Consider the following 21,630-nt stretch of genomic DNA (forward strand, 5'->3'; position numbering starts at 1 on the left):
ACCCAGGACCCTGAGATCATGACCTGAGCCAAAAGCAGATGCTTAACCCACTGAGCCACCCGGGCGCCCCTAGAACGTACTCTTTGTCACAATTCAAATTCTTTGCCTGTGCATTGCCCCCTTCTCTCCAGGGGGCTTAGGACTTCCGCAGATGGAAACCTCCCCAACCTTGCAAATACACTCGGCGTTACTGACTGTTTCTGTATCTGCTTCTCATTATCTCACACAATGAGAAGGCTTTGTGGAGAATTAGAGGATGTTAATTCATGAAATTCATTCGAAATTCATTTCGACCGTTAGCAGTCGAAAGCATGTTCCGATGGGGGCGTGCGATGAGTAAGTGGGAAGTTAGTGCAATCAAAAGGAACATTCAAGTCAGCACGTGGCCAGCTCTGGACAAGGCTAAAGTCTTACCCACACTCTTTGTCCCATGTTGGGGGACGAGTCCAGGCTCCTTTGTTGCAAAGCAGTGGCTCAGTCACCCCATGTGACTGAGGGGAAAAGGGCGGCTGACATAGAGCCACTCACCAACCTGGGGACCTAGTACGGGTGACATTTGTCTGAATGGGGCACCTTTTTTGCAAATTCACTAGAAGTACAGTATGAGCCAGACAAATCTCTAGCACTTTCCAAGGATAACTGTTATGTGAAGTACCAGTGAGTCATTGATGTTTTCTGGGGAATCTAGATGTTGTTTCAAATACATTCCCCCATCCGTCTGTTCATCCATCCATGCATCCATCCATCCGTCCATCTGTCCGACATTCGTTGGAATGCTGCTTTGTCACTTTGTCAGGACATTTAACCCCTACTGTTCTATCACCTTTCTTTCTTCGATTTGGCAAAGCAGAGCCTTCGTATACAGCCCTCGGAGGCTGCCGCAAAGCCACATTCCAAACCCGCGATCCAACTCCTCTGCGAGCTGAGACCCTTTAGCTGGAGAGTGTTCTGAGAAACTCTGGCTCCAACTGCGGGTCACCCAGAATTGCCTGGGGAGGGGTGAGGGAGAATTGTGAAAGGGACCCTCTCTGTTTTCTAACTTCCCTAACACTAAAAACACGTGAGTTTGTCACGTAGCATGTTCTCTCATTTCTCCAAACAAACGTCCAAGGAAAACGTCCATTGCTGTCCGTAAAATGGCTTTTGTCATGAAAATTGTCTTGGTGTTGATAATCTGGGGGAGGGGAGCATTGGTAGGAAAGGGGAAGCGGGTCGTCCACCAAAAGTGGAGTGTGTCTTCCGGAGCAGAGCAGAACCCAGGCCAGAGGTCTAGCTCCGACCGACTGCCTAAACCCCATACTGCGATGTCCCCTTCCTCCGGTGGGCCCCCAGGTCCTTCCCACTGTGCCCCAACATTGTCTCTATCACAAGAACCACTTTAGGAAAAGCATTAAGGCCCAGCCCTGGCACTCTGAACCTTGGGGGGAGGGGGTGTATTTAATGTCGAAAACCAGCATTTCGGCTGAAGGCAAGCAAGCCTTCGAACCCGAGACGATGTGATTTGGAGGGAAGGTGGACCGTTGAGACCATTTTCTGCTTGACAAAAATGGGTGCTCCCGCCCTTGGGGTCTGGTCAGGTGCTTCAGGCGGGGAGTTAATCCCTGTGGGCGAATCACCTTCCTTTCCTCTCATTAGAGGAGGGCTCTCTTTTTGGCACAAAATCGAAATCAGAGACGAATCTAGGATGCCCTTTGGGAAGAGGGGGTTGGCACTGAGGAACTTCGGCCCATCCGCACGTACTTTGTTGTTTCTCGTGTATTCTTCTGAGCGCACGTGAAAATCCAACGGCAGGATGGTTGCCAGGCAGCAGATACTCTTGGTGACCTGAATAATGAGTTGACACCAGTTCACTGTGGCTCACAAGCTGGCCATTTCAAGGAGCTGTTTTCAGCGCCTTGCTTTCTCTTTCTGTTTCTACACAGAATTTTCAATATGGTCACCAAGAGTGACGGAAGGTGGGGGAGGAGGGGAGGGGCGGCAGTTAAGGAGCTTTCTCAGCTGCAGTCGTGAAATTATTAGAAATGATTTGGGAATAAGGAAAAACAGCAGGTGGTCATGAAGAAGACAAGGTAGAAAGAGGAGACTGGGGCTGTCGATGCGGCCACCGGTGTGTCTATAGTGTGACACATCCCCGGCGAAGCTCTTCCAGTATCGAGGCACCCCTGAGGTCCCACCAACAGACCCCACACCTCACGCAAGGGAACCCTCCCACTGGGGGAGCCAGGGATTGAAGACTGGGAAGGTGGGCAGGCTCCAAAAGATATTCTAAGCAAAAGGTTCTCATTTCTGTCCCACTGAGAAAACATCAGAAGGTCTGACCCACCCCTCAGCCATTCCCCAAATCAAAGAGAGGTGTTCTTGGGTTCAGGCTGAGGACTTGGTGACCTTGACTCCCACATAGGAGTCTTCACCTCAGAGAGTCTTTTACTCACAAGCGTTTGTAGAGTGCCTTCGTTGTGCACACCTTGAGGTAGAATTCAACGGGAGAGCGAGATCTGCTTGAGGGGCTCCAGGTCGGGCGGGGGAGGCATGGAAATATAAATCCACCCAGGCTACATCTTGAGCGGAGATATCTACCCGCAGCATAGGACCAAGGATGGATGAAGAAGGCAGTGGCGCCTCTCAGCCGTGGCTCTCCCTGGGCGGGGGAATCCCAGGGATAGAGAGGATGCTTCTTTGTGGCCCTCGCCAGCTGATGTAAGCAACGAGGGATGCAAGCTTTCACAGGTTAAGCAGGCATCATTTTTCAGAAGTAAAGATCATGTCTGGTTTTGGCAAGCTCCAAAGCTCCTAGTCCCGTTCTGGGCCAGATTCTCATCTGATGTAAATCTTTGGGAGAATCAAGTTGTAGGACTGTTTTGCATCAAGTGGGACCCTAGCCAGTCTTTCCCCAGAGTTACCCAGGGCTTAAATCTGCTACATCATCTCCATGGCAACCAGAGGCCGGCCAGCGAATGTGGTTGCCTTCAAAATCCTCTTCTAGCTTCTCTTCCCTCCTGTCTTTTCCATGATTAAGAATGATCTCCCTCCCTTGGCTCTCACTCACTCTCGCTCGCTTGCTCGCTCGCTCTCATACCCACTATCATTTGTACCCACATTTGTTGTTGTTGTTGTTGTTGTTGTTGCAACGTCTTTCTAAGCAGGTTCTAAGATCCTCTATCCAATTAAAAAAAAAAAAAATGAAGATGCGTTAGTCATGGCCTGACAGTGATAACTGACCTGTTTAGACAAGACCGGGCTGATTTCGATGGGCATGGAAGCTTTGGCAAGCCAAAGTGGAATTCACCTTTAAGTCTAGCCAGCCTAATTAGGACATTGTCTAAGAATGCTGGCCAGCCGGACCAAATATTCCCACTCGTTCAGAGAATCAGCCTTACGGAATCCCGGAACTCATTTCAGCATCATTTACTTGCGTGCGTTCACGTGTGGATGTATGTGTGTGAATTAGAACGCTTCTGGCCACGGGAGAGTAACTGTGGCTTAACACAAAGAAGTAGAGAGCCTTGTACTCACGCAGCTCTTGGCTGACTCCCGTACTTACCTACTTACTTGCTGTGTGACCACTGTTCATTTAACCTCTCCGAGCCTCTGTTTAGACTTCATCTGTGAAATGGGTCTGACGGTACCTACCTCATAAGGTTGTGAGAAGGAAATAATGTCAATCATTGGAAGGTGCTTGGCACGAGTGAAATGCTCAGTACCATCTTATTCCCTTGTCCCCTTCCCTATCCACTCCAAAGCATGTATGTGTTTCTTTTTTTTTTTTTTAATTAATTTTTGATCAGTCTGCATGCTCTCAGCCTAGCAACACTCTTCTGTGTCTCTCCACCAGGGGGCACCCTCCTACCAGGGACCGAGCCCACAGTGGACACGGTGCCCGTGCAGCCCATCCCAGCCTACTGGTATTACGTAATGGCCGCCGGCGGCGCCGTGCTGGTGCTGGTCTCCGTCGCCCTGGCCCTGGTGCTCCACTACCACCGGTTCCGCTATGCGGCCAAGAAGACCGATCACTCCATCACCTACAAAACCTCCCACTACACCAACGGGGCCCCTCTGGCGGTGGAGCCCACCTTAACCATTAAACTAGAGCAAGACCGCGGCTCGCACTGCTGAGGGCCGAAGCAAAGGACAGCACCCAAAACAAACGAGAAAGACTGCAAACACGTTGCCTCGATTTTGCACTTTTTTCTCCTCGCCTAGTCTCTGTGTGAACTCTCAGACATTGCTCGCTCTCTCTCTCTCTCGCTCGCTCTCGGGGCCCAAACCCTGTGAGCTTTTATTCATCCTGACCATTGTCCTCGGGTTCTTTTTTTCTTTTTTTCTTTTCGTTGATTCCAAACCAACCACCCCCAACTCTAATGCTGCATCTTGGAAAATGAGAAGAGACACACCCCTCTGCCCTTCACAACTGAAGGTTCAGCTGGTTTTCTTTCCAAGACTGGTTCCCCGTTTCTTCCCTTTGCCTTATCCCTACCTCCTGTCGGTGGGCAGTCTGCCAGGAGACCTGGGAGGAAACCTGGCTGTGTGTGTTTGTACATAGTATACATTTGCGTGTGAATAGCTATGTGTGTGTGTGGGGGGGGTGTGGGTGTGAGAGAGAGACTGGTTCATTGTGGGGGGTATTGTGTGGGTGTGTTCAGAGAGGACCCCCCTTTAATTCTTGTGTTACATGTTGTAAGAAAATAATATACTGTACTAGTTTTGTTTACTTGGAGAAGAGATTGAAGCTTTTTGTTGCCTTATCTAGCTCTGGCTGGGTTTCTGTTGGTTACCATTGTCAACTCCGGGGACCTAAAAAGCTAGAGGCCACATGAGATGAAATGTGGCCCCTCCCATCCCTGTCCCTTTCCCAACCCATCTGACCCAAGAGGAAAGTTCCCCCAATGCACTTAGACGTGGCCCCTTGTCGTGTCTCCTGGAGTCTTTGAAGTAGCAAGAGAGCAGCCGTCGGGGGTGTGCGGAACCATCTCTGCTTCCAGCCCTGAAGCAAATCTGTCTCATGTTGCCTTATGAAAGAGAAGCTCATAATGAATGTTTAGCTTTTATCAGTTAAGTCCAATCTTGGAATAAGTCATAAAGAATAACAAATCGGAGACTGGCGTAGGAAAAGCAGTAGTCTGTTTGATGTTGGGAGCAGGAAGTGGTGGAGAGAAGGGAGGAAAAGGAAGGATAGAAGTGTGGTCTCTTAAAAGTCTCCTCACTCCGGGGACGGGGGAGGGGGTTATCGTGCCCGAGACTCGAGATGGAATTGAGGAAGAAAGTGAAAAACCATATTCTTTGGTGTTCTGTTGGTCCTTGTAACAGCCTTTGTAAAATATGGGGGGAAAGGGATCCTTTGATTTCCTTTCGTGGTGTTAACGTGTGCCTGAATCTAGAGCCACTGAAACGTAAGACTGTCCACCTGACGTATTTAAATATTTTGAGAATATAAAAAAGTAATCTTTTTTTTTCATGTGTCAATATGCTACCCCTTAAAGCGTTCGTAGCATCTGGCAAATATACCCTCGTAGGCTGGCCTGGCATTTCCAGATGTTGCTGCATCGGGAGAGGATCTAATGAAAATAAATCTGTTGCTGCCCGTGTGTCTTCTCTAAGCCACGCAGGGGGAGGGATGTTGGAGATAAATTGCCTAATGATACCGTACAAAGGATAGATTCGATCATGAAATCCGTTTCATTGAGAGAAAGTGCATATTGTAATGAGTGCTCAGCCCTGGGGGTGTTGATTTCTCCCCTTCCTGCTAGGAATCCACCAGGGAAGTATAAGATTCTCTCCAAAGACGGTTGCCTGAGCTGAAAGCCTCCAGGTACCTTCTGAGAACAAAATATTAATTTTTTTGGCTGCTGGGGAGAGAGAGAGACTTTTAGCATTCTTTCAGAATATACTGGCAGACCCCTCCAGCACACACTCACTTTCGCATCTGGTTTGTTTCATCCGCCCGAAAGAAAGGTGCTCTCCCACTCTTATTCTATTTCAAAGCGCTACTCTGTCTCAACCACAGCAGCCCTGCCAAGAAAAGAAAAGATGAAAGGCTAGAGCCTGAGCTACCTTGAGATTTCAAGTGTCCTACCCCAGCCAAAGATGGAAAAAGAAGCCAGGAGAGGGGGGAGGGGGCAAGGGCCCCGCATACCGGGTGATGAATTCCATGCCAGTCACTAAGGGCTTTTTATCTCAGGTGTCCATATCCAGTTGTGCGTTTGGGGCCAGGCATTCCCTTGAAATGACTGACGTCCCTACAGGCACCCCATGGAGGCACGGTGTCAGGAAATCACACCTGGAAAATCCAGCCAGTGTAGCAACTGTCTGAGTTACTATATGCCCTTGAGGATTTCCCTTCTTTAAAAGAAGATGACAACAACTTTGTGCATTTGCTGTGTGTTTATCTGATGCCCCATGTGGCATCATCTTTATGTAGACGCCATAGTTGAAAATACGTGACTGCTCAAGTCTGTGAATCCCATGATGCTGTTCAGCTGGGGATGTCACCTCTCGCTATCTCTCTCTCTCTCCTTCTCTCTCGCTCTGGCCCAGCAACTTCCATAGTATTATCCAGGTACTATGCTCCAAGGGCAGCTCTTCTATAAAATCATGCTTCGCAGCTTTAGAAAGCAAAATTCTGTATTTCATAGAGGGGGAAAGGATCACTCTCTTCTAAGAAAAATTGACTGGACAGGTGAATGCATGCTTGCATGTGATTAGAGTTGCTTCTCAGAAGACAAAGGTGATAGCAACTATTAAAATATGAATGAATGAATGAATTGAAGGTCTAGCTTGGGCTGGTAATGTTTTTGCCTTAGTAGAGGTTCCCTATCAACAGCTCCAGGAGGGAAACCCTTATCTCTGGGGTTAAAAAAAAAAAAAAAAAAAAAAAAAAAAGCCTTCCTTGGTATGCTAATAATCGCTATTCCCCCTACTACCTGGTGAAGGCACCAAAAAGAAAAGAAAATCATAGCATTGGCATTGGCAAAACAGGACACTGAAAATAAAGTGAAATTGTCTTTTCCCCTATCCCACATTTTTGGGATTAAAGCCAGAATAAGATAGGAAATCCAATAGTATTTCCAACATTGATACCCCATCTTTAAAAGACCCTGTCTTGAAAAATGAAACTAGCAGGCAAGCAAACACCTGAATAATCGAAAATTACCAAAGAACAACGACAAAACAAGAAAACTTAAAGATTTTTACTTCCTATTCTTATTCCCTCTTCCTAGAACTGTGACATCTCTCGCATTGCTCAGTTGCCTGTGTGTCAAAATAACTTGTGGACATTGGAAACTATTTGAAAATGTATTGTGTGGAATGTAATAAAATGATGATATTTTTATACAAACATCTGGGCTTTTTTTTCCCTTTTGCCTCGGAGAACAAAGTTGAAATGTAGGCTTTGAACGAACTGATGTTTCCCAAGTTTGCATATAGCCTCCTGAGCTACAGGGCATTGCTGTGGGAGGTAGGTGGGTTTTCTCCTTGAAGGCTGAATGCCAGCTTTTTCTTCTTTCATTTTTATTACTGCTTGTTAGGAGTTTTATCCAATTTGTGCAGCTGAGCCAACTTTTATGATTGGTGTGGGATTTTGCAAAAGTTGCTAAGTGCTAAATTGCTCAGTGTGATTCCACAGAATTTCTCTTGATGGCAAATCCCTGGGGATTGGACTCTCCTTTCAAGGGACCCCAGGGGGAATGGGACCGGGGGAGCTGAATCATGTACTCGGCCCTATGGAGACAGATAGCTTCCTTTGGAGAAGAAGCGGCAACATCATACCCCTCGCCTACCAAATTATTTCTTCCGTGGGACATGGATCTCCGGTTTATGAGCACTTTCCCAGACAAAATGGGAACTTATGGCATGTTCAAGGCTCCAAAATCTTCCAGACTTCCTTTTGGAGCAAATAATAAAGATAATTATATGATGACTATGAACCTGGAACCATGACGCTGGGACAGTTTGTAAGAGGAACTTTCTATAAATACTTCGAGAGGGGCTTGGGGAAACTTACTCGAAAAGCCAGATTGTGTTGACATGCATTTTTCTTCAGTTCTCCTTTCTGGGAAGTTAGTGATTAGTTATATAAAATATTTCTATCAGTGGGGGTTGAGGGGGGAAAATATAGGAAATACCACCTCCTGGCTCTTTAATGCTTCTAAATGGTCCAGAAGAAGTCGTAGAAGGCTTTTCCACCAGCCCTGATTCATGGGGTGTATTAAGAGCATTCTATCAACCCAGGAGCCTTCCTCGGGGGTCCAAGAATGATCCTTAAATGTCCTAAGGAAAGAGACATGTCCAGAAGACCCTACTTCCGGCAGAGTCCTGTTTTTCTGCCTCAAAACCTAGATCCAGGAATGAGTTTTTTTGTTTTTTGTTTTTTTTTACATCTGTAAGCCTGTCCAAGTGGTACGGAAAGGAAGCAGGCTTTGGGTTTTCAAATCTTGGAGGAAGCTCTGTTCGCACAGATGGCTCAGTATAAATGTCGCTATCTGTCCTCTGCAGGAGAAAAGAGTAGAATGCCCAAGCATTGTTTGTTACTCTAATGACAAAGCATAATTACCTTTTTGTCTAAATAACCCTTGGCTTTCCTTAAAGCCATTTGTTCCCATTAGTAAAAGATCAACAGAGAGCATCTCAAAAGTGCGTATTTCAGGCAAAGACCCAGGCTCAGTCAACATTTTCTGGAGCTCCGGGACCAAGTTTGCCAGCCTAAATTAAACGAGCCATCACTTACGCTTCATTAGCGTTACCATTTTTGGAACCACCTTTGAGCATTTCATCGTTGCTCTTCCTGTTTTGGTTCTAGTCCCAAGGCTTATTCTAGAAGTATTCTCTCTTCCCCAAAAGGGCAAAAGACCGTTAGGACTCTAATCTCAGGCGTCAAACACAGCACTGTTATCACTGTGGTATTTCAGACCGAGCCGAAGCATAAACGTTACAGAAATTGTGTTTCCATGGATCATAAATACCAGATGTCAAGGCCCAGTATGTCTCTTCTGGCTCCTACCTGGCCCTTTATGATGGTTTAAATGTGTGGTCTCGCTGTTGAAGCAAGACATCAGCCTCCCGGCCCAGATCACCCAAGCCTGGCCGATCTGTGGTGGCCCTTTCCCTCACCCCTGCTCACTGCCTTTGCAGCTGCTTTACACAAACACTGTGGCCTTTCTATAATCTTTGATGAAAAGAGTTTCATTTTTAAGTTTTGATTTGTCTGTGTGGCGGGCTACCCATCCGAGCCGGACTGCAGGTCCGTAGGTGCGGCTTACTTTCTCTCTGTAATTGTGCACGTCGCTGGGGCTCTCACAGCGTAATTTGCCTTTCATCCACTTCAGTGATGGCCCAAAGAAAACACAGAACAAATCCAGCCACAGCAAAAGCAGGGGAGAGGGGGGACGCCAGCTGATGGTCTTACAATCGGCAGGAAAAAGAATCGCCTTACATAAATAAATGAAAAGCTAGAATAGTGTAGGGTTTAATTAAGCCTGACAGAGATCAGGCACACTGCGGTATGTGTAGAGGTGAGATCGAATCAGAAACCTGCGCCCTTAAAAGGTGTCAGGCCACAGGCCGCAGCCAGAGCACATTTGCACTAACTGTCGGGGGTGGGGGTCCGTTTTGGCCCCAGACCCAAGCCCTGGAGAGACATGAAATCTGGAGAATCGCCAAAAAGCAAAACCCCTTTTAGCAGAGTACAACCCCTTGGAGAATCTGGGTGCTTCCGGGGCCTAGCCCAGTGGGCAAAAGACACAGAATCATCCTACTGTCTTCTGGGTAAAGTGATGGTTCTTAGGCTTTGCTATCACTGACCTCCAAGAGCCCCCAAAAAACTAAAGGTCCACGGGTTTTGGACCAAGAAATAGGAATGACTGAAAAGTCAGCAATGGACACTCTAGAGTGGGTGTTGAGTAGGGAAACATCTTGTTTTGGAGGCTTACGACCAGAGTGGTTATTGATCCCCAAAGAAGTTGCTGGGAAGATTTTAGTGTAATAACTGGCTGGTCTCTCTCTCTCTGTCTTCTTTTAACTTACAAGTTATAGACAGCTACATCCTGGAAACATGCTAATAACACGGAAGCAGAAGTCCATTTCTCCGCTAACCAGTCTCTCTCTCTTTTCCAAAGAGAATAATCACAACAAACAGTTTGACGTATCTCTTCCCAGGCCTTGTTTCGTACCATCACAGACGTGTATGTTTGTGTCCAGCTATGGGGTTTGGTTGGTTTGGGGTCTGGTTTTGTCTTGCGTAACTGGGACCGCAGCATTTCCTCCTTTGTTCGACAGCCTTCTTCCTTTCCTTTAACAAAATCTTGACAATACTTCGGTCTACACCGCCACACTTACCCCATCCTTCTTAGCTCTTACGTAACATCCCATATTGTGTCAATGTACCATAGTTTATTAACTGCTCCCTTACTGGTGGGCTGTGTCTTGTTCACTGTTTTCCTATTATAAACAACACCACGATGAACATCTTTGAGGTTGCCTCTTTGTGCGTGCTTCTCTCCGACAGAATTTCTGGGTCAAATGGTGTGCCTAGGTTCGTTTTAAGGGATGCTGCAAATGGTCAAGGGTTATCTTTTATGGTGTACCCATCCCCATGTGCGAGATAGTGGATCTGTAGTGGACATCCTGGGCTCTGTCCCCTGCCACATCTGCACAGACTATGTAATCTCTGTGACTATATCTCTCCCCAGAAGTTGGTGGAGGGCTTGCAAAGGAAGACTTGACATAGTTTTAACTGCAGGGAATTTTAATTGTGGGTTTTTGTTTTTGTTTTTCTCAAAACCTGTCCATCTGTGGAGAACGTGGGCCTGGCTGCACGAGGCTGCTCACTGGAGCTGTGGCCGCTGGGGCACGGGCGTTCATCCCTTCCCTGGCTCCCGTAGCCAGAGCCCTGTTCTCCATGATTAATGAGTTCCACTTGGTTTCTTCAAAGAGGGACTGTGCTGTGCCTTGCTCTTATTTATTTATGTTTTCTACTAAAAAATTCATGTAAAAAACATCCTTTAAGGTCAGTGCACCGTATTGTGCTGCAAACTAAAACATTCCAGACGCCACAAGCAGGCCCACGTGCCAACAGAGAGCCTCCAGGCCTTGGGGCCGTAGGACCAAAGCCCCCACACTGGCCCTGAGCAGAGCAGGCATTCCAGGCCAAAAGGTGTTGTCCGCCTTTCTTCCAAGAGGGTTTGGGGCTGATGTGACCTAAGGACAGCCACCGGGAGGGGAAGTGGTTCTCCAGTAGGAGGTTTATATAGGCAGGGAAGCTGCTGGCCCCAAATGTCTCCACCAAGGAGGGACAAGTGGAAGAGAAGCCAAGAGGCCTGTTTGTTCAAAACACCATTTCTTCCAAGAGGACTACCCTTATGTCTACTATGCACTAAGACAAAGGGTTTTAATAACAGGGCTTTGCCTCTGAGCATATCGGACACTGTCTACTCCCATATATGGTTTTATGGGCTTTTTTCTCTGACCTGCCAAAAAATCCAGGACTTTTGCCTCTTGGACATGGGGTTCACGTGGATAACTCAGGGTGGCTCAGGAAAGAGGGCAGCGTGAGCAGGAGGTATGGATGAGCTAGAGATACGTCACTGCAAACACACGTACACACGCGTGCACACACACCTTGTTTTGTCTTCTGATTGTGCAGAATTAAACTCTTTAAAGATCATTAACTAACATACCCCTAAGCAAGGGCTCCGATCCAGAATGGGAATAACAGGATACCATGTCTTGGCTTTCAGCAAGCACACTTTGTCAGGCAGCGGGACTCATTACCACGACGCCTGGACCGGAGTTCTCGGACTTGCTAGAGAGCGGCCGGCTGCAGGAACGATGAGTGGAGAGAAAGCTTTGAGCCAGAGGCGGTCTTGACCAAAGTCCTATTCTCAGCCAACCTGCTGGTTACTGAGGCTGCATTTCAGCAGACGGTTAAAGAACCATTTTGTCCCTTTGTGTTTCCTCATTGCCACCAAGGGGCTGGGTGAAGGGGTATGAGGACCTCAGGGGCCCGTGTGGACGTCCCCATGGCTCATTGCTCCTCATGGGCCGTTCTTGCAGCTGGCCCTGAGGTGGGGGGAGGAGCATTAGGACCTAGACAGGGGCTGATGTGGGTTTCAAAGCAGCTCCCCCCTCTGCCCCCCGCCCCAGGGAACCTCATCAGCTTTGGCCAACTGTAGACCACGAGGGTAAGCTCCATAATAGTGTTCACGGGAAGTCCAGGCCCACGGCACTGTCGTCACTGTTTGGCTTGGCAACTCCCAACAGGGCCGCCATCCCCTCCCTCCTCTTTCCGTGACCAGGACCTGTCTCCCCCCGCCCCGCCTTTGTGCCAGATATTGGTCGTCTTCAACCTCCCGCCTCCCCTCTCTGCATCGTCCCCTCTCCTGGGGGCCCCTTCTCCTCTCCTCTGTCAGTCTCATACCATTACCAAGCCCTTTCCCAGAAAAGTGTGGGGCAGATTCCCTCAAACCAAAGCTCGAGGGGCTGCTTTCCTCCAAGGAGTTGCGTTCTCACTGGAGACCAAATTATTCTCTTACATGATAATTATAGTCCTTGGTCACCCACAGGTTCCTGGGGGTGGTGACCCCCTGAATGGGTAGAGAGAGGTGATTTTATGGAACTGCTAACATCTGCTCACAGAGTTGTTCATTCTTATGTTCTGAGGAAGAGCCCAGCTTTTAAGTATAGCAAACTCACCTGGTGGGATACGTAGGGTGTTCTTTTCCGGGACTTACAAAATACGAAGGGAAGCTTTAAGAAGACATCTTCTGTCCCATGGGGAGTGAATGCAGCTTTGTTTCTTCGACTTCATCCTTTCACTCACCCAGGTCATAGGGAACTGTGCCACCTGAGGGCTGTTCCCAGGATGCACCTCTCCTGAGGGTCAGGACTGGAGGACAGGAGAAATGTCAAAGCCCACTGGGGGAGCTCTTCGAAAGGTGAAAACGTAAGACTTTTATCTCAGGGGAAAAAAAAGACTGGGGAGGAACGTCTCTACCCTGAAGTTTCATGGTTTCCTCACCTTCCCACTCTAAGAAGGTAACCAACAAAAGAAGATACTTGTTGATGTATCTGCTCAGAGTCATGAAGAATATCTCTGATTTTTCTAAGACCTAGGGTGGAGAGGTTCCAGAATTTTCCTCTGTCACCATAGCCGGGTTTTTCCAGCCTGCAGAATTGTGAATCCTGTCTTCGTAGCTAAATATTTCTCTGGCTGCATTTTTCTTATTTTCACACCATTGTTGGGGCTCAGTGGAGCCGCTCTGGCCTCAGCTCCTCATCCGCCTCCACACTTGAAAATATTATTAGGTCCTTTCACAGCCTTCTCATGTGCAGTTGATATTTCAGTCCTTTTTAGTGTTTTCTCCTAGTTATTCAACTAAAAATAATAAAAAATAATGGCTAAAGTCAAATTCAGACTCCAGATATCTCAAACCGAGGCCCCCTTGTTTTCCAGCTTGAAACCATTTGAAAACTCCAGAAGATATCTTTTTCCATGACTTTGCATAGAGTTGGCTATCAGCCCAAGAGATAAAAACCCATGATAAAGGATCTTCTGGTGATGTTTCTAAACTGAAGCCAAACCCAGCAAGGGATAAATGGCTCTCGAGTACCCTGACTCCCTAATGGAGGAGCTTTGGCAAAGTTTTCATCAACATCTGAACCCTTGGCTCCTTGGAGCAACTGGGGATGAGCACGCTGAATTAGGGAAATTAAGTGTGGTGGGGTGAGGGGAGCAGCAGCCAATACCAAATGTGAAACTGAATTAAACACTTCGAAAGGCCAAGAAATATCTCCTAGTCCTTCATGGCTTCTCATTTATTTCCGTCTCCGTGTTATATCTCCTGCTGGGATCAAAACAAAATGGCTGAGAGACTTTTCCGAGGACGACTCCCGTCTGAACAGCCCAGTGATTTAGCTGGCTCGGGGATTTCAAGAACTTGGAATCAAATTCAGCAAGCGTTCTAAGTAGCCAAGAGCTTATCCCCCATAAATCACAGCCCCAAACAAGGTGTCGAAAATGTGGCTTTACTCACTTCACTGCCGATTTGTTCAGTGACTTACTGCATTTTTCGACCCTCCTTCCTCAATTTCTTCCTCTTTAAGGTAGGGGCGATAACACCTGTACCTGTGAAAATGAATGATTTCAATGATCTCTTGTGTGTAAGAGATTCTTCGATCCTTGCCTTCAAGGCCGGGTGCAGTTTGGTGGGTTAAGTGGCCTTGCGAAGGCTGGTTTTATCAGTCTGGTGTCAGCTGAGGTGGAGGCTTCATACCTGGGGCACAGTTTACCCTCTTACTTCCTTGATTGCCCGTTAGCAGGGCTGGTTTCTAAGGCAAACGGGCAAGTATCGAAAACAGGGGACGTCATGACTTCCCCTTTACCTGTCCTTTTCGTGGTCTTCTCTTTCCACACACATCTTAAGATGGCTGCCTTCAGGGAGCGAGGACCCAGAGGAAGGCAGACCTGGGGGGAAGACGGGGGCAGTGAGTAGCGTGGGACCCTTTTCTGTGGAGTCACCTGGTCTATTTCAACCAGCAGCCTCTTGAGAGAGCCCTCATGTGAAAGGCCCTCTGACCTTTCTCATTTTCTTCTCATAAGTCATAGAATTCTAGAACAGGGGAGAACGCCAATGGTTACTTGACAGAGGAGCAAACCGAGACTCAGAGGGTCTCACCCAGGCTCTCACACCTGGGGCGGGTCACCGAACTCGGACGAGAAGTAGGCAGCCTGTTCCCAGTGCAGTCAGTGCTCCTCCATCCCATGGCTTCCCCTTAGATACAGAGCAGAGCTGACCCCCCCGCCGGGCAGACCTGTCATCGGCTTCAGCCAGGCCTCTTGGAATTGGCATGGAGGGGACTCTTCATAGAAAACCAGCGTGTTGGTATCCTGAAATGATCTACATTCAAGCAACCCAGGCATGGGCTGTCGTAGATCATTTATCTGAAAAGAAACAGTGGTTTGGGGTCGACGTATCCCTCCCCTAGCTATCTTGTGGAGCTCCTTTTACGATGCAGAAAGTAAACAGAACAACGTCAATGCCAACACCCTGGCAGGAGACCACAGCTTAGCAGAAGCGGTGAAAGTGAAGGTGGAAAGTTTTCTATGAGTAACTGCAGAAAAGCACTCACTGACCCAAAGAACCTTCATTTAAGAGGGAAAAAAAAATGCAAGAAAGTGAGGGAAAGAGGAAGATAAATAAAGCGTGTGTGCGTGTGTGTATGTGCACACAAGGCGGGGAAGGAGAGAGTGGGAAGGGAAGACTGAGAGAGAGCGTGCTCGGTGGGGAATTCCCTACGGCAGGTTGTGTGTGAGCGTGTGTGGTCTGACCAGGCAGCATTCCAGACCCCGCAGGGAAAAACACATCTCCTTAAAGTGGGTTCGGTTTGTGACCAGGTATGGCCATTCAACCTTTCATGCCGTAGTGTTGCAATTTACTGACAAGGACACTTGAAAATCTGTGACTCTTCTAGGGTGGAGGGAGTTTCTGGAACAGTGAGTGGATGTTCTCATAACCAGCCCCTGCAGACCTCTTGCCCTGAAAAATCAGGACTAGAGGAGGTGGGGGGAAACCTTGACTCACCCTTCACTGTATACCTAACCCACTTCTTGATGGTGCTAAGGAAAGGGGCTCCTGGGGAAATGGGACTCTGCAGCCAAGGCTTCCATCACAATATGAAAATGACCGGATTTTGTTGCATTGCATTGTTTTTTAAGCGGTGGCTACTCTGATCACTTGATTTCTTAAACTCTTAATGAAACTCCTTTCCAGCCCTGCATGAGTTCACTTCTTCCTTTCACTGTGCTGGTTCACAGCAGCTGGTGGAGGGGGAGGAGCAGAGACCTGACTCTCGAGAAGGGAAATCCAGGTGGAAGATTTGCAGCCAGACGCAGCAATCTCTTTGAATTCCTTAATGGATCAGATAAAAGTGAATTCAAGCCAAAACCAGGGGATCCGGATAGGAGTGAAAAGGCTCAGGCACCGTGTTTGAAACCATTCCTATCCACCTGATAAAGGAGCTAGAACTCCCAAACCCTACCTCGCAGCAGCCTCAGTTCCAAAGCATCCTCCTCTCCACTCGCATGTTTTCCTTCCTGGCAGTGGTCCAGCCTCATGTGTCCGATCCCCACCCTTGACGCCAGCAGCACTTGGAGTTCCCTCTACAATGCCCCCATTTCTCTGCTGTTCCGGCATGGACGGGTCTTTTCTTCCCAACCATGCTGAAGGGTCTTGATTGTAGACATGTCCCATACTTCTTCATTTTTCGAAGTCCTCAGTGCAGTTCCTAGGCACCTTGTAAATCCTTTTTATAAGTGATGGTTGGTTGATTGGTTGGTTAATGAAGACCGCCCTTGGAAGAAGGAGGTAAATCAGCCTTCCCCCTCTGAGTAATGCCTATCAGGGAAGACATGAGCCTCAAATTTCAAATCATATTTTCACATTCAGGAGAAGTCCTCCTGAGTTCCCATCAAGGTGGTGAACCAACAATGCAGGTCAACAGTCAGAGAGTGTAGTCAGTCAACTAGGGTCCGTTACTGCCCTGTTAGACTAGGGTAGTGATGATAGGGTGATAATCGCAGTGTCCTGCCTACCCCCAAAGAACTCGCGGGCAGACCTGGGTGAGGGTGGGAGGCCCACTGTCCCTAACACAGTGCTGAGAGTCAGAATTCAGGCTTTGGACTCAAACTGGCCTGAGATTGAGTACACAAGGGGTCCCAGAGGAAATAAGGTCATGGGAGAGGAAAGGTTGAAAGTGGAAGTCATGTGGGTGGTAAGTTTCGTTCCTGATCTGTGTTATCCTACAGGCGTGGCCCATTCCACTCTCCCTCATCCATCTCCCACTCACAGACACACCCACCCATTGAACCAGAGTCCTGCAAGGTCCTCTCCAAGTTTGTCCTTTACAAAAAAGAAAAATACAATTCAATTCTGAGTCCTGGTCCCTACATGCTTTGGCTGTCTTTTGCTATCAGGACAGGGCTGCCTCCCCTCTGTGCCTTGAGCTCACCATTTCTCCCTCCTCTCTACCCCTGCCTTTTCTAGCCCGAACTACAGGGACCTGGTGGGACGGCCACACTCCTTCCTGCCAACAGCCTGAGGAATCAGGCTCAGTTTTACCTACTGGGCTTAACAGAAAAGGAAAGTGGCCTGTGAAGGGCAAAGGGGCTTTTAAGAAAGAAAGCCCTTAATCAAACACAGATATCAAGAATAATAGCAAGGGGACTAGAGAAAATTGCTATCAAAGTAAATTGCTTTTTGTACAAATGTTCCCTTTATTTGGATTTTCCCCAGTGTGCCATTCTTTCTCAAAGGCTTGGTGAACAGATGTGCTTTTGAAAATGTTGATTAACTTATCCTTTGCCGACCCCTTCCCACTCACCTAAACTCCTGGGAACAGTGATTATACAAAAAGCCAAGTCAAGCCTCTACAGTGTTCTTCTTCACCTTGAGTAGCCTTTGATTCTCCAGATGCAGAAATCTCGGCCACATCTGGGCAATCAATTTCAGAGAACCTTAGAAATGGACCGGTTCTTGCGAGGTCCTCTCATCCAGTCCTCTTGTCTCCAGAGACAAGAGGCTGTGATCTCCTGGGGTGAAATGTTCTCATACTCATTACCACCCTTTTACCCTTTTTTCTTCAAGATCAATGCCACATACACCCCTTTCCAGCCATGATCAATAGTGTCCTAAGAGTTCTTCCCTGAGGGTGTGCAGTGGAGGAAAATGGCATTCGGGGCTCCAAGAATCTGTCACTTCTTTGGCAGAGACCAAATCCCTAAAAGCAAGAACAGGCTTTGGCCCAAAAGTCACTGGCAAGAGCCCCACAGTGTTTGTGCTAGGCTGATTCCCATATTCTTATCCAGTGTTCTGCATCTTTTAGCCATGAAGGTGTTGAGACATAGGAGCATCCCGTCAAAACAATTAATTGTTGGAAAGGTGATGGGTTTTGTCCATGTTTGTTTGTTTCATAAGGTTAAAAAAACCCTCTAGGTTGACTTTCACAAGCTCGGTTTGGTCCGTATGACAGACACCACCTGCCTCTTGTTGATTCATACTCACATCTTCATTCCAAGGAAACAGCCTGTGTCATAGGGGTCTGGAGAATAATGCAGGGGACGGGCATTGAGGTGGGGAAGCTGGCGTGACCCGCAGGTGCCAGTTGCTGTGTATAAACATGCCAGATATCGACTGGATTTATGGCGAATCGGTGCCACATGGCGTTGATCCTTTCACGTGGGGTCTTGGCAAGTTGTTTTGTTGCGTCCCTTGCTGGCAACCAGGGGGATCAAAATGTGCTTTAGCACTTTGGCCAGGAATGAGGAAGACTTCTGTCTGAAAACACGTTAAAAACACGGCCTTGGGGAAAAGATTGAATTTTGAGAGTGGCAGTGATAATCAATCCTCATTTCAGGTCACGGTCAAGTAGATCTTCTCTGAGAAGTGCTGATGAGGGAAAAGTTCAGGCAGGTCTGACGTTCTTCCCCCATCCCCCTCTTGTTTGATAGTTTTAGCTGTCTGGGATTTGGTTTGGCTTAAGCCTGGATTTTGGGGTATCCATTTATAGTGCTGACCTCAAGGTTGTTCACCTGACTTGGGGTTCAGTCAAACTCCTAAATGACCCGTGTACTCACTGGCACCATCTTGACTGCTGACAGCCAGGGCAGGCATAATTAACTAGTGAGAAAGAAATGAAAAATCAGCACATATCTAATTCTCTTTTTTTTGATGTGTTACCATTTTAGACAGGTAATTTTCATTGGCTCTGATTTCTATAAGATGGACAGCATAGTGAACAGAGAGATTGTCTTTCTCACGTTCCCCCCCCAAAATTATCATCAAAAAAGAAAAGATAGACAGCGATAATACTGGAGAACATTCACAGTAAATTAACTTAGTTCTATTCAAGCCCAGGCTAGTCAGATTGGATGGCCATGTTTGACCTATTCTAAGCCATAAAGAAAGCCAGTGGGAAAAGCAGACGGAGGAGGAAAGACGAGAGAGATTAGCGCAGGTACGTGGAGGTGGGTAGGCATTGTGACATTCTTTTCCGTTCTACCTTCTGCATTAAAACATAAGATGATGAAATGCGACTTGGTTAAGTTACCATATGTTTATTTGACATCCAGAAGAGAAAGACCCTCATAGCATATGTCTACTTAGATGCACGCATATGAGGAGGGTCAGTTAGACTAAATAAACACCACAGTAATGGCCAGGGATGATGCGCGTGCCATCCAGGCTGCCTTGGATAAATGCAGACCTATATTGACAATGAACTGCAGTCATTACAACAGGTGAGGATTTTCTTGGCGCTAAAGACCTTTTTTGTTTCTGTTCTTCTGGTTGCTGTGGGAAATAAAGACAAATCTTTTGAAGGGGAAAGAATCCCAGTAATATACATACTCAATGTTCTAGAAGCAGACGTGACTGTTTAGCTGCCTACTGTACTGGCAGTCATTCTGGGAAAGGTTGCATCTCTGTCTGTTGGTCATGGCGACAGAACTCGTTATAACTTGATTTGTTTGTTTTCTTTGTCATTATAGTGGACATTCCAGAAATACACGGGAGAGAAGGCTATGAGGATGAAATTGATGGTGAGTATTACTATGATTTAGCAGAAATCATGAAATTCAAGTTTGGTTATAGAGACGTCAACAAAAGTAATGCCTGGGGTATTGGAAGGCCAGAATTTAGAACTACCAGTCAGAAATATAAGTGAAAAGAATCCAGAGAGGAATGAAGAAACCATCAATTGCTTTGTCAAGGTCAGATTTAGAAATTTAGAAAGTTTATTGAGTTCCCTCTGCCTAATCTGAAACAGGTCCCCTACTTAAGGCAACTTTCGACACTGATACACTTCAAATCTGGATAAACCCTGTAGAAGTAAAAGCCAGGTTTCCCTATACGTGTTGCTGCTTGAACCCATTGACCTCTTCCCGAAAAAGGACTTGAGTAAATGAGTATACATGTGAATATTCTCCTAGGCTTTCTGTGGTTTCCTGTTCCCTGGCTTGAGTGGAGCCTTTCTCACACTATCCAAGACTCCAAGTAGGGCCCACTGCAAGATTTAGGTTTCCTTTCTACAATGCCCATCCTGTGTTTTCATCCTTATTAGAAGCTCTACTCTCCCACTTCAAATACACATACTTCGAGAGCCGAAGCAAGAGCCCCGACTGGACGGCCGCCGAGCAAACATGTAGATATCATTTCTCCCCTTGACTCAGAGCAGCATGGGTCTCTCTGGGCTTCTCTGAGTGCCAGAGCTGATCTCCAAGAGAGATCACCACGGTTTTCCTCAAAGAACAGCTTTAGACCAAGATTGATGTTTTTAAGAAGAGCAGTTTATAGAACAGCTGCTTTTAACCCGACCTTAATCAAACACTTCAAGTGTAGTTATAGAAACAGTGTGACTAACCCAAACAGCACCTTGTTAACTCAATGCAGACTCTCCCTGCAAAACCCCATCAAGCACTCCTTTTATGGGCAAAGCTGGGGAACTGGCCTGTACGGGGAGGCTGCAGCCGGTCAAACAGCCGAGGCTCTATGATGGGTACAGAGAGCAGGAGCCAAGGATGCAGAAAGCCCGAGTCCTGTTCCTAGTTTCACTGCCTTCTAACTCCGGGACCTTGAGGGAGTTACCTGGCCACCTAATTTCTTTTTAAAAAAACCAACCCTGAGTTTCTTCATCTATTTAAAAAAAAAAAAAATTATAATAGCACCCTGCCTTCTTCATGGGATTATTAGGAAATCCCACAAAATGAGCTGTGGATGTGGTCATGCATTGGCCACGCGATCGAAACCTAAGTATATTCGTCTGCTAGGGCTGCTGTATAAAGTGCCGTAAACTGGGTGTCATAAACAACAGAAACATATTTTCTCACCATTCCGGAGGCTAGAAGTCCCAGATCAAGGTGTCAGTGGGGTGGCTTCCTTCTGAGGACCGTGTAGGTCCTTCTGAGGGCTTGTAGATGGTTATCTCCTTGTTTTCAAGGCAATCTTCTATCTGTGTCTGTCTCCAGATTTCCCGTTTTAATACAGACACATCCGTATTGGGTTAGGGTCCACCCGAATGAGCTCACTTTAAGTTGATTATTTCTATAAAGACCCTATCTCCAAATCAGGTCACATTCTGAGGTACGAGGGGTTAGAACTGCAACCTAGGAACCTTGGGGTTCATAATGCAACCCACAACAGTTAGGTAAGGTGTATATGCCAAGTGAGGTGTGGTGGCTGGAATAATTTTGCAGCTCGGACGGCTGGGAAGGCTACCTTGGGAAACTCGCATGTAAAAATAGGCTCAGCCTGTCCTTCGGTTTCACTTGATGCCAGTGGAAGTGGGGGGTGAGGGGGCAAAGAAAGAAGCGTACCCAGAACGCAGGACCACCCCAGAGCTCCAAAGGCCCCCCGAAGTTTCTGTCAAAATCCCGAACTTACCTAGTAGGAGTCAAATTCTTTAAATACCAAATACTTAGGTCATACTAGGTATGTGCTGGACACCAAGGACTTTACAGATATTAATTCATTTAATTCTCCTAGCAGCCCAGTGAGGCAGACTTAACAGTTCCCCGGTTTACAGAGGAGAGGACGGAGGCAAAGAGGGGTTAAATAACGTGCCCAAAGCTACTCAGGCAGGATGTGA

At 47.2% G+C, this 21,630-nt stretch overlaps 1 protein-coding gene across 5 annotated transcripts in view; it reads left to right on the plus strand.

The window, feature by feature from the left end:
* NRP2 (neuropilin 2) overlaps positions 1–21,630 on the plus strand; it is a 114,576-nt gene that overhangs the window by 89,476 nt on the left and 3,470 nt on the right. For 2 of the 5 annotated variants that reach the window (XM_046018733.1, XM_046018734.1), the window contains exon 16: positions 19,535–19,585. In XM_046018733.1, coding sequence (XP_045874689.1) covers positions 19,535–19,585 — 51 coding nt within the window. Of the gene's footprint in view, positions 1–3,832; positions 7,322–19,534; positions 19,586–21,630 lie in introns of those variants that run through there. The other 3 variants (XM_046018735.1, XM_046018736.1, XM_046018738.1) reach the window with 2 other exon arrangements.

Source organism: Meles meles, chromosome 9, assembly GCF_922984935.1.
Source record: "Meles meles chromosome 9, mMelMel3.1 paternal haplotype, whole genome shotgun sequence".
In the NCBI taxonomy this organism is placed as follows: domain Eukaryota; kingdom Metazoa; phylum Chordata; class Mammalia; order Carnivora; family Mustelidae; genus Meles; species Meles meles.